Source organism: Neopelma chrysocephalum, unplaced genomic scaffold (genome assembly GCF_003984885.1).
Source record: "Neopelma chrysocephalum unplaced genomic scaffold, ASM398488v2 Primary Assembly neopelma1_72, whole genome shotgun sequence".
Lineage (NCBI taxonomy): Eukaryota > Metazoa > Chordata > Aves > Passeriformes > Pipridae > Neopelma > Neopelma chrysocephalum.
Window position 1 is genome coordinate 2593991 of NW_020897732.1, and position 16242 is coordinate 2610232.

At 36.5% G+C, this 16242-nt stretch overlaps 1 protein-coding gene across 15 annotated transcripts in view; it reads right to left on the minus strand.

The window, feature by feature from the left end:
- Positions 1-16242, minus strand: part of PARD3 (par-3 family cell polarity regulator) — a 459681-nt gene that overhangs the window by 140576 nt on the left and 302863 nt on the right. For 12 of the 15 annotated variants that reach the window (XM_027686797.1, XM_027686807.1, XM_027686795.1 and 9 more), the window contains 3 exons: positions 13630-13781; positions 12514-12558; positions 6060-6287 (listed from right to left, as the gene is read on the minus strand). In XM_027686797.1, coding sequence (XP_027542598.1) covers positions 6060-6287; positions 12514-12558; positions 13630-13781 — 425 coding nt within the window. The remainder of the gene's footprint in view (positions 1-6059; positions 6288-12513; positions 12559-13629; positions 13782-16242) is intronic. The other 3 variants (XM_027686794.1, XM_027686801.1, XM_027686796.1) reach the window with 2 other exon arrangements.

The window sequence follows — 16242 nt, forward strand, 5'->3', positions numbered from 1 at the left end:
AGTAACATAATAGCTTTGTTATGCTACTTCATTTCCTGGAGCCATTTAAAACACATCATGCACTATGATTTTTATTTTTGTTGCTATTCTTGGTTCAGATGGGGTGGCCTGGGAGGCTCAGGTGGGGAGATTTCACCCAGCGGAACAAGTAAAATCCTTTAAGGACAGATAAAGTGTTCATTCTCTGTTTCTAATCCAAGACCAAGACTCCTAAAGTATACCCAAGGTTAGATTTAACAGACCACATGTAGTTCAGAAAGTTTGAAAGAAAAATGACCAAAAGAAAAAATCCAATAAAAAAAATGAAAACTCTTGAGGAGTTTAGTAAGAAAAAAATAAAACACTTCAAGCTGGTGGGTCAGAATCCTGCACTGTATGGTTGGTGAAGCTGTGACTTTTCATGAGCTCTAACATTTCATATCATCACATTATAAGTAGGGCTGCAATCATCTCTCAGTTTTCCAATAGACAGCACAAAGCAGCAATTAGGATCACAGATGCATGCTTAGTGCTGTCTCCTGTAGCTCTAATGAATACAAAGGCTCCAAACAACTTTTGGCAGTAGAAGTTGAAAAATACCGTTTTGCTTTATTATTGTTATTATGTTTACTTATTATTATTAATTAGAATTACTAACTATAATAAGAATAAATTATTTGTTATAAATTAATTATGTTACTATTTTCATATCAAGCCAGTATAGTTACAGACAGCAGGCCCAAATTCAAATGTTCCCATCCCTAGTTAAGCATGACCCTTGATTGTGTACTTGCCTGCCTAAACCTTGACCAAAGAACTGAGTTTAAGTACGAAAGTCACACAGATCACAGAGTCTATGGAAAAGAAAAAAACTTCTGTACTCAATAAGATTTGGAAATGGTCAGAGTTTATAGAAGGAAAAAAGAATAATTTTTTTATTTCCCTAGTTTACCACTTCTTAATATTATTCCTGCTAATATTACTCAAGATCTCAGCAACTGTTCTATAGCCAATAGAAGAGTATAATTCTTCAGAAATTTCTCATATATGGACTACTGTATATTGTAAATTTGCTTTTCTTAGTCATCATTCATATTGACCTTACAAGTAAATCATTGAACCTGAAAAAATCTACAAATCACTAACTGAAAGTCCTTCAATATTGTCTCATTTCTCTCTCAGACGCTTGTAAGATGCTTTTTATTCTTTAAATTACAATCCACTGTCCAACAGACTTAGTACTTATTCACCAAGTATCTAGATTTCTGCAAATATTCCCCATCCCCAGAAGATCACATAAACATATTTCAAGAAAAACATTCCATGTCAGATATATCTCAACACTAATAACTATTTTTGAATCCCAACTAGTACTCTGAAGTACAAACCACCAAGAAAAAAAAAAAAAGGAAAAAAAAACCAAAACCAAAACAAGGTCAGGTCTTGGCATTTAATGTTAACTTGTCTTCAGGACTGGTATGAGTAAAGTAGATGATGCACCTTTTCAAATGTAGACACAATTTTAATATTCATATAACTGTATTTTATGAAACTAATAGGTCCTATACATGCCTCTGTACTAGCTGTTCTTGTACTTTTTTTGGTCACAGCGTTTCTTAATCAGTGTCTGGAATGATATTTAGTTATTATTAAAAGAGTTATAGAAAAACACTTTGAAATAGAGATGTTAATTTTTTTTCACATTAATTTATAGCTACAATCTGTTCCAGTTAAAACCAACTAGACATTTAAAAGATTGTACTTGCAAACGAATATAATTAGTAAAAAAAACCCTGCTTTAAATTTCTGACAAATTTTGAAGTCAACTCTTTACTTGGAACTTCATTGGTAGAATTTTAAAGATGAATCAGTTTTGCCCTATGTTTGCGCACAGTCATATAACAATACACTATATTAATCATAAATGTGTATTGTGTACTGTGCTATGCTGAGTTGCTGAACAAGTTGTCATAACAATGCTTTTGCTTATTATTTATTTTGCATATTCTATGGAGAGAATATTGCCTCCTTTCCACACTGGTGCTGCGATGTGTATTTGTCTATCATACACAGTTTGCTTGCAGTTAGCTCAGTAGCTTAGACTGAGGCCTGTGAACTAGGATGCCTGTCCTCCTGGAGTAAAAACTGGTCTCTCTATTGGACTAAAGCGATTTCCAGCTTTCTTGAAAGGACTCGACATGAAAAAACGTGTTTCACTTTAATGCAGCACAGCCATTCTGCAATTAACATACACCTAATTACTAGTGTTTAGAACAAATGCAAATGCTGCTCAATTAAAATTCAAGCCCAGGCTACAAATGAAACTTCTAATTTTTGTTATGTTGCAGTAATGACATTAGGTTATTGCAAAACACAGAATGTATTTGTTTTGGTGCTGTTATTTCCTTCCTTTCCTGCAACCTCCTGCCTCCCCATTTGGGATGTCGAAGCCAAAAAATTAAATTGGAGTATATTTTAAACATCAATTAGACCTGAAAACTAGTGTCATTTCATGAACCACACTGTGCTACAGAGAACTACACAAACAGGTATTATGAAGCCATTCTCCTAATTAGCCCATAAAATGGAAAAGATGCACATGAGGAATCAAAGCTACTTAATGTGAAGTATTTTGCCACTAAGTTTCTAGGCCTCTTATTGTGATATTTAATACAGCCCTAGATTCTAGCAATTAAGATTCAGCAAAAGATTAGAAAGGTTTGTCCATCTCTCCCAATCCAAATGCTTTGTTCTCATTCATGACACTAAAGATAAACATTTTGCTTCTAGTCAGCTACTTCAAGTATTAAGGAAAAAAAAACCCAAGAAAAAAACAACAAGAAAAATGATCTGTAAAAGCTGAACATCCACACCTTTCCACAAATGTTCGTTCCTTACAGCCATTAAAACTCACACATGTCTTCTCAAATACTTAAATTGTTACTCCAGAACTGGTCATTGTCATCTGATTTTCACCCTGGAGTTAGTAATTCAAAAGCATACTGTTCCAAGGACAGCAAGGACATTCAGAAGATTCAGCCCCTTTGCCACATATGCTACCTGTATTTTTTATGGTTTTTGTACATGGGATGATGACGTTAGGAATTCCTCTATACAGTATATTGCAGTGCTATTATTTGCTACTCCGAAGTGGGTCACTGTCTGGAAAACAAAGAAACACTCCTAGAACTGAAACACTTGGAGGAGAAAGACAAAAAAAATTCAAGACAAATGGATCCAACCTCAAGGGCATCAGCAAATTGACCTCCAACATGTTTGCCTGTGTTTCATAATGAGAGAAAGTCACATTTTAATTTCAAACAATTATGGATTAATTAAATACAATTTACAAAAACTTAGGCAATGTCGTTATGGCAGCAGTGAGGCATTAGTTACGTTAGGACCAGATTGCTAAACTCCTACATATTTGTATGTGCCCAGGCTTTGTCCAGCTGAAGACACCATTTGGTAAATTCTCTGGAACCTAAGGCCACATATAATTTACACAAAGTGGAGCAGACTGCACTGCTTTGAGTTTTAACACAGATACAGAAATGTTTTGAGAAAGACAGGTAGCATACGGCTGGGACAGCTCTAAAGTTCCCATGGCCACCAAGAGAAAAAGATGACCTCTAGGACTGAATTCTGTCCAACCAACTTACTATATTTGCTTTGCTACTCATCTGCTTCTATGAACCTGGCACATAAAATCTCTGGATTACTTCTTAGATGTTCCATTACAATATGTGGAAGCTATTAGAACACAACTTGACTGAAGGAATAGTTCTACACATATAGCTTGGTCACACTTTGCTCGGCCTTTCTTTATTGTCTATCTGACAACAGCCTCACTCTTGCTCTCTTATGACATGAGATGGCCACCAGTGCTAGACAACTTCATCCTAACTCACTCATGTCATCTCGAAAAGACTCACCCTACGTCATCTCAATTTCAGCCAGTTTTGGCCACTGGTTTTGGTTGGGATAGGATTAATTTTTTTCCCAGTGGCTGGTATGCGGCTATGTTTTAGATTTGTACTGACTACAGGGTTGATAATACAGAGATGTTTTTGATGTTGCTGAGCAGTGCTTCCACAGAGGCAAGGCCTTTTCTGCTTTTCGCACTGCCATGCTGGCAGGGAAGTTGGGGGTGCACTGGAGGCTGGGAGGAGACACAACCAAGACAGGTGACCCAAACCAACCAAAGGGATATTCCATACCGTATGACATCATGCTCAATATATTAAGTTGGGGGTAGAAGAAGGAAAGGGGGGGACATTTACTGTGAGGGGGTTTGTCTTCCCAAGTAACCATTACACATGATGGGGCCCTGCTCTCCCGGAGATAGCTGAACACCTGCCTGTCCATGGGAAGCAGTAAATTAATTCGTTGGTATGCTTGGCTTGTGTCTGGAGCTTCTACTTCCCTAATAAACTGCCTTTATCTCAACCCATGAGTTTTCTACCTTTTGCCCTTCTGATTCTCTCCCCGGTCTGGCTGGTGGGAGAGTGAGCAAGCGGTTGTATGGGGATTGAGTTCTGGCTGGGGCTAAACCATGACACCACTGCTCCCATGTAAAGGATACAGAGGGCTCCAAATATTTCCTTGCTACTATCTATGCAGTGCATTAACAAGCTCAAAACACCTTACCAGAATCTCACAAACCTATACTCATCTTGAAAGCGCTTCGTGACAACACTTTTGCTATATTTTTTATCGAATGCAGTTAAACCATCTGTAAGTTCTGGGTAAACCTTAGGTATCTGAAGCCTCAAAGCAGGATATTACTATCAGTGGACTTACACCAAACAGGGCCTTCTATAAAAACATGGTCTTGCGTCCCAAAAGACCATAGGTATGCAGCTTGTGAAAATGAGCAGGATCACTACACATTTTCTCACACCTATTCTTCTACTATCTCCAAATAGATTGACAGCCAGCAGCACCAGACCAGCATTTAGCTTCACTGCTGCATGAAATTGTTAGGTGCTGAAAAAGCAAAGCAGAATTAATTCTGTCCGTAACTACCTCTGAGAAAAGTGACTGGTAAAATGACTGAAAGTGACTGGCTCCCTTTCAGCCTCAGAACTCTTTAGAAAGAGGCAGATTAAAAAAAAAAAAAAATAAAAAAGTGCTTACATAAGTATATTTAGGGAATGACGCCTATGAAACAGACTTTCTGAAACTAAAAAATTTTTTAAAAAGAAGAGAGTGAAAAATTCCTATTCAAGCCTTTTCCACTAGCATTCAGGCTAAATACTTTACTACTTCAACCCTCCCACCATCATCTTCATTCATAAACTTCTAACTAGCTGCAGGTTGATTAAAAAAAATTCTACTGGTGTGTGACAAGTTGAAAGTAGTACAACATGAAGGTTAAAAATTCAATAATTTTAATACAACCCCTGCTTGAGGTAATTTACCATTCATACTATTTTCATTCAATACGAGTTGTCATTTTACCAGCCCATTCTTACATAGTTCAATAATGATAAGGTTAGCTTTGAAGTGATTCTTTCATGTTAATGACATTCTCCACATGTTGGGTCATACTTCAGGTTAAAGAACTGAAAATGTAAATGAATGCCCATTAGGGTGGGTAATAGCTGATCATTAACTTTATATTTTATTAGATCTGCCAGCCTTACTCACTCTAATTAAAGGACAGTGATTTCTTTTTATCCCCCCCAACACTACAAATGTACTTTTCAAAGTTATACACATATATTTTTGTAACATAAATTTAGTGGGTTTATTTGTCTTCCTGCCTAAATTTTTTTCTAATTTATATTAGTACATTAATTAGCTGTCTTACAGAAAATTTTCATCGTAATTTAAGTAAACACCCAACCAATAGTCTTATTTTTGCATTTTAGAAAGGAAGAAAGCTACAGAATTTTGCGATCTGTTAATGTAAACGACGGGAAAAAGCCTAAAAAAAAATTTGATGAAGTTAGTTCTATTCTTTTAAAATCCTAAAATTATCTTCTGTTACTTTAGTCAGCAGTCTAAATTCCTTTAGATTTCCAAAGGAATCAACCTATGTTGTTAATATTCGTTATGCAGAATAGTTTACTTACAAGTTTCCATGCCTTCATCATCATCATCTGCTACAGGTTTATCATAGGATTTGTCTATGGCAGCTCTGAAGCTTTCGTTGCAGCCTCGTCCTCGGATAATTCGCGGGCGCGGACGGTGGAAGGGAATGTCACCATTCAGAGTCACCTCAGCAACGGCTGTCTGCAGGCTTTCTAATGAGCTGGATTTCTTCAGACCTAATGAAGGCCCCACATCTCTGGTTGGGGAACCTTAGTGATTTAAGGGGGGAAAAAACGTAATTAGAATTAGTATCAAGAACTGCATGCTTGATTATGCATATCCATCCTGAAAGTCTTTGGGGACACACTTAACATTATTCACATCGTCTCTCAATAATCTGTAGGGAATTCTCCACAGATTTGTTGGTCTCAGAAGCGAATGAATATGTCAAGTCACAGTCAACGAAACAGACAACATTAGCAAAGTCTGGCTTTTCAAATCAGTGAAGAGAGACCAACATCCGTTACTATTATTTTAAACAATTTAAATTATAAAGAAACCATGGAGCTTTAAAAACATAGCTCATAAAAGCAACAGAGATGCATATCTAATGGAATTAAACAAAACTATTAATTATTTCTTGTTTGAGCAGAAAATTTCATCTGTACTAGCAACTGATGAACAGAGAGCTGATTATGGGCATGAATCCTACTGTGTTTAGAGTAAGAGTCTTGCAAAGTATTCTGACTTCTGGCGTCAAAGAACACACTGTTTGTTCGAGTTTTAAAGACTTGCATCAGATTGCTAACAATTTCATAATTAAATGTTTCTAAGAAATATCAGTTGACTTGCTCAGATTTTGTGAAATTGCTTAAAATAATCTGTGGAAAAGACCCAATTAGACAGGCAATACCAGTTATCTGGCTGGAAAAGAAACACGCTCCTGGCAGTCACCATGTTGAAGTTTGGGCAGCATTACAGCTGGGGCTGAGGGCAGCTCTTATTGCTGCAGCATGTCCAGAGGAAACCCCAGACAGTATTCTGCAAAAGCTTTTCTCCATCTGGATTTTTCTTCTCAGGTTTGTGGACTAAATGTATAGCCTCTGTTCTTAGGTACACTCTCATAGTGCAAATCACCTGACAATTGCACAAATTAGATCTCATATAAGTTAAAACTGGGAGAAATATTTCAAGGGGGGAAAAAATCACTGCATTTATTTGAAGTGATTTTATTCAAAAGGGCAGTACAATCTTGGCTAGATTTTGCATAGGATTTGGGACTGGAGAGCAAGATGAGGTGGTACAACATGACCATGGCTACATTTCCTGAAATTATGAGACCAGAGCCCTCTCTACCCTGAGGGAGCAGAACAGATAAATGTTGTGGCACCACAGCAGCCCAGGTGGTGGGCTGTTACTCAGTTGACATCAGTATCTTATCTGACAGAGGCACAGAAAGACAAATTTCACAGCCAGCCACCAATGAGAGACAGAGCTAAGACCTGAATGAATCCCCAGGTACACCAAACCTATGAACAGTACATTAGTAAGCATGGTCTTAAGGCATGGTGAATAAAAGTGTAATAAAGGAAACTTTTCTTTAAGTATTTATCTCAGAATAATATAAAGTTCTGAAGTTGATCCCTATTCTGGTAGATATTAGGAGAGAGAAGAGGGGCAGTATCAGTCACTGCTCTTTATGAAAGGTATGTGAAGTTACCAGGGCAAAACTGCTACTACACTACCAAAACTATTCAGTATTGGTTGGGGAAGAAGAGGGTTATTGGGCCCAGAGAAAGGATGCAGAATAGCAGCATGACAAGTCTTCTCCATGTAATTTGTTAACTTGGTGTGAGATGGAGCAAAACAACAAATGCCTTAATTTTCTATTTAGCTATGAAAAGTCTGAGAAATTACATTAAACTGAAATCCCTCAGAGCAAATAAATTAAAACAGCAGCTATCAAAGTATTCCCCTTCAGCTGACCTACTGATGAGATGAACTTGTAAACAGAAACAAACCAAAAATCCTCTCTCACAGGTCTGCACAACTCCTGCCGTTTGATTCCCCCAGCAGTCCATAGACCTGCTGCTTGAACCCTCGGCCAAAAGTAAACACATCTCAACAAATGAGAACTTTTCTCTTTATGAACTCACATCTCCTAGAAGAAGCCACATTTCACTCACAGCCTATATGTGTTGGAGGGCTGAGGGTCATGAGGATGGTTGGGGCCAGAGTGCAATGGCCAGCTGGGACCAGGGAGGGTTGGTGGCTTCCCAGCTGTGCTAACAACCTGCAGTCCAGGGTCACCAAACTTCTGAACATGGGCTGAAGTCTAGGGGAAGCATTTTACATAACATTCTCTTTACCAATTAAAAGAACTCCAATTAAGACAGTTCCCTATAAAACTGTCCACTTTCTAGTTTATGCCAAATCCTGCTATTCTTCCACTAATGCCTGCAGTACACAAAAGTGAGACTTTATTTTGCTTTTTACTTTTCAAGACTGTATTTTTTTAAAACAGTTCATGAGACAGAAAAAAACTGGATGCAACATTTTGAAGGAAAAAAGAGGAAACAGGACAATCATATATATCATAAACCAGCTGTTTGACATATCCAATTTCATATACAAAAGGAAAGAGTGTCCTCTTACATGGCAACTTACTGTAAACTTCCTTATTCCACATTCTGTTTTGCAACCTTCCAAATGAAATTATCATATATCTTTTTCTAATTACTGAGTGGTTCTTTTTCTAAACAGTAATTATAAAGAAGGCATTTATGTGCCCATTTATGTTCATAAAGGACATTAAGAAAAATTCCATTTACTGACACCCAATACAGATCTTTGTGAGAACCATATGTACGTAAGTTGTGCTTTCCCAAAGGAAAAGCTAGATTGGATATGAGCTAATGTTGAGTACTGTAAAACTAATAATGGATTACAGAAATGATAAGAATAATTATTGAACTTGGGTGGCCATGAACACAAATGTGAACAGGTTGCAAAATCTGAAATGGGGAAATCTCCTTTCACAAGCAATTTAAGCACTGTGATCATAAAGCTATGTATATTTTAATATCTTAACCATCTTCTGTGGTTACTTCATAGCAAGTCCACTATTTTCAAATTACATCTCCCTGTAAATTGAGTGAAGAATTTATTACTAGAATGCACCAGCCAGAAAGTGAGTTGTTTACTGATAATCTGGTAAGAAAAAGCAAACTTTCTTTAAAATGGATTCTGTTTAAAATTTATGAGTCACATCAAAACCTTGTTTTCTAAATACAAAAATGTCAGCATTTTCTTCCAGCCTTTACAGCACTGGTGGTAATCATCAGAAATGTTATCTGCTCAGAATGAGTTCTACTTCTATTTTGACACCGGAATTTAAAGTAGGGAAAAAACGAGAGGAAAAGACACATCTACCTAAAGCATATTTATATGACTGAGGATGAAAGGGATCCTTTTATCATTTTTAAATTTGAATTTTATCAAAATTTCTCTTTCCAATGATTCTTAACAAACATCCTTTGAGGTAGCTTCATCCCTCTGTAGCACAGGAGCCATCCTGCCACCGCGCACGTACTCTCCTCACATGCTCGGCTGTACAGCTCTGCTCTACACACTCCTGTCCATCTCTTAAGGGCTTTGTGACATGCTCACACCACTCTGCCAAGCACAGCCCCTGCCCACCACACGTGCATCTCCACTCCCTATGTCCCCAGCTGGGGGACAAGGGCCAAGCCTTGCCTTCCTGGCCATCCGGCCACCCATCCCCTGCTCATGCACGACTGTGTGTGTCGGCTGTCACACGTAACTTCACAGCACATGCAGATCCAATGAGACATTTAATACACAGACATCACATGGAGCCTATGTGCTGCTTCCTGCTCCAAGTCCTTTGTCTCTCCCTTGCACTGACGCTGTTTAACAACTCATTGTGCTTCCACTTATCTCACCTTATGTGAATTATTTATACAGTGACACAAATCCACTTGGGCCATTTGCAAAGGCAAAACTCGTGGTGTCAAAGGCTATATGATGTTTCCTCCAGTGAATAATTTTTGTCAATAAGGTAAATTTTTTATCGGCACATTCTTTTAAGTCATTTAAAATGACAATTTGTTTCCTTTCTGAAACATTATTTTTATGAACTGTCAAGTAAATGCTACCTGCAACTGATGCCAAAATCTTCTCTGGATTTGATTTAACCAGTTTTCCAAAGGCATGAAGTCTACTTTCTAAACACTTTCTTGAAGGACATTAGCAGTCAGTCTATTTACTTACTAACATCTGCTCCATTACATTTGATAAATTCTTCCATTTCTAGTTCAATTCAGACACTGAGAGAGTAACACTTCATCTGGGGAGAGCGGGGGAGGAATAAAGCAAGAATCTGCATTAAAAACAGTTTAGTTTTGGTTCCATTTAATAAAACAGTTTACTTAAAAAGCACTGTGTGAAATAATAAATAAATAATTTAAATAAATGTTCTTTGGCTTTTTTTTCTTTCTTTTTCATTTTCATAATGTGTACATGGAAAAATAACCACCCAGAGCTATAGTATGCCTGGGACTCTATAAATGAGCCATGCTCAATTGCTACTGAATATACTTCTAACCTCTAGGATGAACTGTAAACACTGCAAGGATTAGGTAATTCAAATGAACTATAGAAAGAAAAATAATTAAAAAACTATTACAGTAACTAGGGCTGGTGAGTTCCATGCTCTCCTTTTCAGCCAATACTATTAAGTCCAACTGTGACAGTAACTGAGTTTGTTTTTATCTTTTCTAAAGTAAATATATTAAAGCATAGTTCACCACACATTTGAAGCAATTTTTTTCCCTAGAACCAGACAACTTTTAAGCCAAACTACAGTAAGTGGTTTGTTTAACAGCCACATCCATCTTCAGTAATGGGAGAAATCCAGTGTTTATATACAAAACCTGGTTAAAAGCATACAAGATAAATAAAATAAAAGTACAGTAAAAGGTGTTTTTCCTTTTTTCCAGCCACTGAACTTTCTATGCACAAAATATGTAACTGCCTAGTCCAGATGGTACGGTCATGCTCTTTCACCCATGTTGTCCGACTTTTTTCCTTTTTGGAATTTAATCCAGGTGTTACACATAGAGAAAAACTACACTCAATTCATACCACCCTCTATTTGATATCACCAAAACCACTCTGCACTTTTAAAACCTAGCCATCATATTTTACTAAAATACACAGGTTTTATACCATTCTAATCACATCTCATTCAAATAGGCAGGTTAATAAGAAAATTAAAAATAATTTATAATAATTATGAGTTTGATCTTTAACTCCTTTCTATGTGAATAATGCTCAGGGGTGAAGGCAGTTCCTAAGCACTGATTATTACCACAACCATTAACGCAATTCATACATTCACACTCTGATGGCTTTAATCCTTCAAAACATTCATACATTTTAATTTTGTGTACTCATTCTTAATTTGTAAAGCTGCAAGTCTGTGGCCATATTCTTCAACATTTTAAGAGCCAGAATACTAAGCTGTTCAAATAAAAATTATAATTTTATCACTTGATTACTTATAGCTTTTCAGTATTCCTACTCATGTTATAAAGTCTGGTTAAACAGAGATGCAGTCGTGAATTAGTAATTGTAAATTCTGTATGGAATGCACTACTCCTTAAATCATGCTAAAATAAATAATATTTTCAGGTTAAAAAGGTGAATTGTTCCTAATTAGAGCTAAGTAATGTTATGGTGTCCTCTGAATCTAGCCTAATTAAAATAGCATTCCATAGGTCAAAAGCTAACATATTAATAAATCATAAAGGTTCATAATTGCAGTTGGTGCATTATTTTAATTACTAATAAAAAATATGCCTTGAAAGCTGTTTCTCAATATCATTTTGTGAAACATTACAATGAATGGTATATGGAAAAGACTCTATTTACATATTCTTTTGTTCTTTTACGAGGTTCAGGTTTCAGCTCCAAAAGGAAATCAACTTGCACAAATAATCTTCAACTCAGTGCACAACATGTATCTGATGACCACTTAAGGCCAAGGCAGCAGTTTTCTAATTAAAATAATTGTTTTCAAGCACTGTGTTAGCACTGCAATAGCCAAACACTCGACTCTTCCAAATCATCTCTTCCATGCATTTCAGTTTGAAGCTAGGAAGAGGTTTTCCAAGATTTTTTTTGAAAGGACAAAAAACTTCAAACAACTCCAAGTATTTATGAGTTCAAAGTGTAGAAACAGGTGTCTGCCTACAGTCACATGCACGACCTGGTTGAATATAATACCCTAAATACTTGTCTCTATAGAAAATTTTCTTTTTCTCTATGACTTGATTATTCACAACAATAGAAAGCAGCCATGCAAGTACTGGAATATTCATGTTTTCATGCAATTTGACTGGCAGTTCTGTAATTGTGGTAAGCTGCTTTGACCAAGGTTTCTATAGCAACAGCCTTACTGTCAATTCTTACCTGTTTTCTGGTCATCCATTGTACTGAGCTTAGTCTCGTCAGCTACTGTTAAAAGGTAAATGCATAACGGTTAGCCCAGTTAGTGCCCATGCCCCACATGCATCCAACATTCCTCCTGTTTTGCCTTTTCTTTTTCAAGTTAGGGGACCTTAGAAATGTCACACTTCATGCAAATAAACTGCAACAGTAAGCAAACATTCTGGGCAGAAATGGCAGCAAACTAGTAACCTTCATGCAGTGTCAGTCATGTTCACATCACAGGCAGGTACAATATGTTATTTACACGTTAGCACATCGCAGCTAGTCAAGACAAGTAATACCACCAACCTTACTGTACCCTGAGGAAGTTGGTGAATTAGGTAAATTGTAGGTAAAATATTGTAGGTAAAATATTCACAACTATTGTAAAGTAGTGAATTGCATTATAATTGTATTATATTTTATTATTCTGAGTAGAGAATTTTGTGTGTTTAAACAATCAAAACTCACTGTTTAAGGTTACTAGAGTCCACAAATCAGAATCTAAATTCGATAGTAGAAAAATCGATGGGCTCGTTAGGAATTACTTATTCTCAGTTGGTTTATGAGTTAAAATGATTAGCTGATTGCCTGTCTTAGCTGTGGCTACTTTATAGGGCTTCTGACATAAATATTAAAACTTGGATCTCAAACAGATGTCAGACTAGCTCCATTTTCTAATTCTGAATTCATCTACAAAATGAGAGAGTCTGAAGGACCTTTAAGGCTAACTGCATTATAACAATGAACTGAAAAAAAACCTTGCTACACAGAACCACAGTGAGGTACAGTTTTACACACTTATTCTAAATGGATTGGTAAAATGCACTTTTCACCTCCATTTTAATAAATACTGTTTATTATGTTTATGTATAACCATATATCCAGAAAGCTACAACGTTTGAATGTATGGACATTTACAAACAACAAACAATACACAGGTCACTTGGGCATTTAAGTTAGCATTTTTCTTCCCACAAGTAGACATTATGTGCAGTAGTACTGCATATACACAATGTGTTTGGAATTACAAAATCTATATACTTACAACATGAAAATCAGGTTCAAATAAAAAAAAATTGAAAAAATATCACTCACTACCTAGATCCATGCTTTTGGATTTTCGTGTTTTAACAAACTCCAACTGACTGGCATCTGAAAATTGCTTTGTACGCTTTTCTGACATGCTCTGGCGTCCAAAACCCTCTCGCTGGAAGGCAAGCACTGGATCAACATCTGGACTAAGAGTGCTGTAGGAAGGGAAAAAAATCATGCGAACATTTATCAAGATCACGCAACCTTTCACTCTTCAGAGAAAAGCATTTATTTAGCACGTGACTTCTACCAACGATAAAGTGCACAGTTTTAAATAAACCACTGCAAGTATTCACTTACACACACGATGGATTTGTTTTACGTCATCGAGCAATTCTAGTTAAATAGTATCAAGAATTTCACTTAAGAGTTTAATGAAAGATATACATATCTGGTGTACTGTACATATACTATTAGAACATAAAGCCCAACATAGGAATAATTTGAGGGAGAATAAAACAGTTCCTTTTGATTCCTGAGAAACAAATATATTCTATTGATAGAAAATTATGAGATTTTTCTTCTCAAAAAATGTTTTCAGTAAAGCATAAATAGAATCTGTCCTGCCTGAAGCTCACAAAGCTTTAACTTCTTCTTTTAAAGACTCTGCATTAAAATTTCTCTCCAAATGTGAAATTGCTTGTAAATTTTTCACAGCTTCTCTTGCTTTTAACCTGGTTATGACAGACAACCATATATTTACTCATTGCTTCCCTACAGAACAAGTGTTCACCACAATGGATCCACCACTAAATCAGAAATGAGGATAACTGTTCTGAGTTTTGGTTTCTTCTGAAGGTTTCTGATGTGACCTTGGCTGAGTGAGTCAGGTCTTCAGAGAGCTTCATCAGAAGCATGCCAAAGGTAGATTTATTAATGTTGGTCAAACACTGGTAAAATCATGAATGCAAGCAAAATTTGGTGTGCAAGCTAAACCCTAGGCTTGCAATGTGCCACCATGGCCACAGCACATGTTAAAAACAATTAAAAAAAAAAAGCAAGATTGCTTATTGCTAATAAACAGTAGGAAAGAAAACACACAAAGATCTTCTGACTCCTGGAAAAGGGGAGAGTATTTAAATTTGTACTTCAGCTGGCACAAAAAGAAATCAAAATCATAAAATATTGAAAAATGAGTATTTTGCACCATTGTTATCTATCCTATAAGAAAATGATCCCTCAAAAGTCCCCCTTTGATTGTTGTTGTATTTTAAGACACAAAAAAGCTAAGCATTTTGTCACTGAGATCTCTAAGCAGATCTCTAAATGCCATTCAAAATATTGTGTACACACATCATATTGTTTGGCACCATATATTTTTTACTGTAAGGGGTAAGTATAATACACATCTCATTCCTAGTGAGAAACAGGCAAATAGCAAATTTCTGCAGAAAGTAACTTATACTTTTAAATTCTGTAACATGTGCATGTTTTTTTAGGCCACGTACTATAATTTACAAAAGCATCTTTGATCAAGAAACACCTGGGTATTAGGCACAACAGCGAATAGAGGTAAGGAAAAGTGTCCAAAGGCATGAAGTACAATAAAGGACAAAAATCACTGGCAGCTGAGAAGAAATTCAGTCTAGTAATGGCAGATTTACAAATAATAATATATGTGCATGTGACAAGCACATAATACTTCAGTGTGAGGAGGATCAGAGCTTATATGAATAAAGCCAATGTCAAGTGCCTTTTGACTTTAATGTTTCTGGCTCAGGCTCATAATGTTTTACATTTAATTACTGCAACTATTTCAGAGATGTCTGCACAATTTAGCAACATTTTGAAGCATATGCTTAAAAGCTCTGATGAATCAGAGACCAAACTCAAAAATAACTATTTAGTCTTCACATTCACTCCCACAAAATAGGGAAAAAATTATCTCCACATCATAGAAAGATAAAATTGTCAAGGCCAATATACCATTCTAGCATTTACAGCAATGCAACACATAGCTAAATAAGAACGACCCAAGTCTGAAATGTCCTCCAAAGTGGAGGGCTGAACTCACAGGGTTTCAACACCTTTCATAATCAGATTATAATTGACTTTCCCAAGGCCACACAGGAGTTTCTGGCTCACTGCTACTCAGCCCTGTCTCTGAAGGCCAGAAAAATGTGGTTTTACTAAGTGAGAATTATCAGAGTTCACGTTTGTTAAAGATGACCAGCTTCATCTAGCCGAACAAAATGTATCCTGTGACACTTTCTTCAAGAAGAATGAATTTCTAAAACTATTTCTCTTGGCTGTATGCTTCCTTTTTTCATATGAGCTTGCTTTGATCCATCTATATAAAGCTTCTAATAGAGCTGAATATCATTTCCATGTAAACACACCGCACACATATATATTGAACTTGAAGTCCTAAGAACAGACTAAAACCCTAAAGTCAAATATAACTTGAAAAGGACACCACAGATCCCTGAGAAAGCAGTGGGCCTGGACACAGCATCAGCGACTGGGAATGTGGGAGACTGGATCCCAGCATTGCCACTGACACCACCTTTAGGGACTTTCTGCTTCCTTGATCTGCCCTTCTCACATCTCCCCTTCCACACACACTTATTAGGGGAATTATTACTCCATGTTTACATAGTATCCTGCACACTAAAG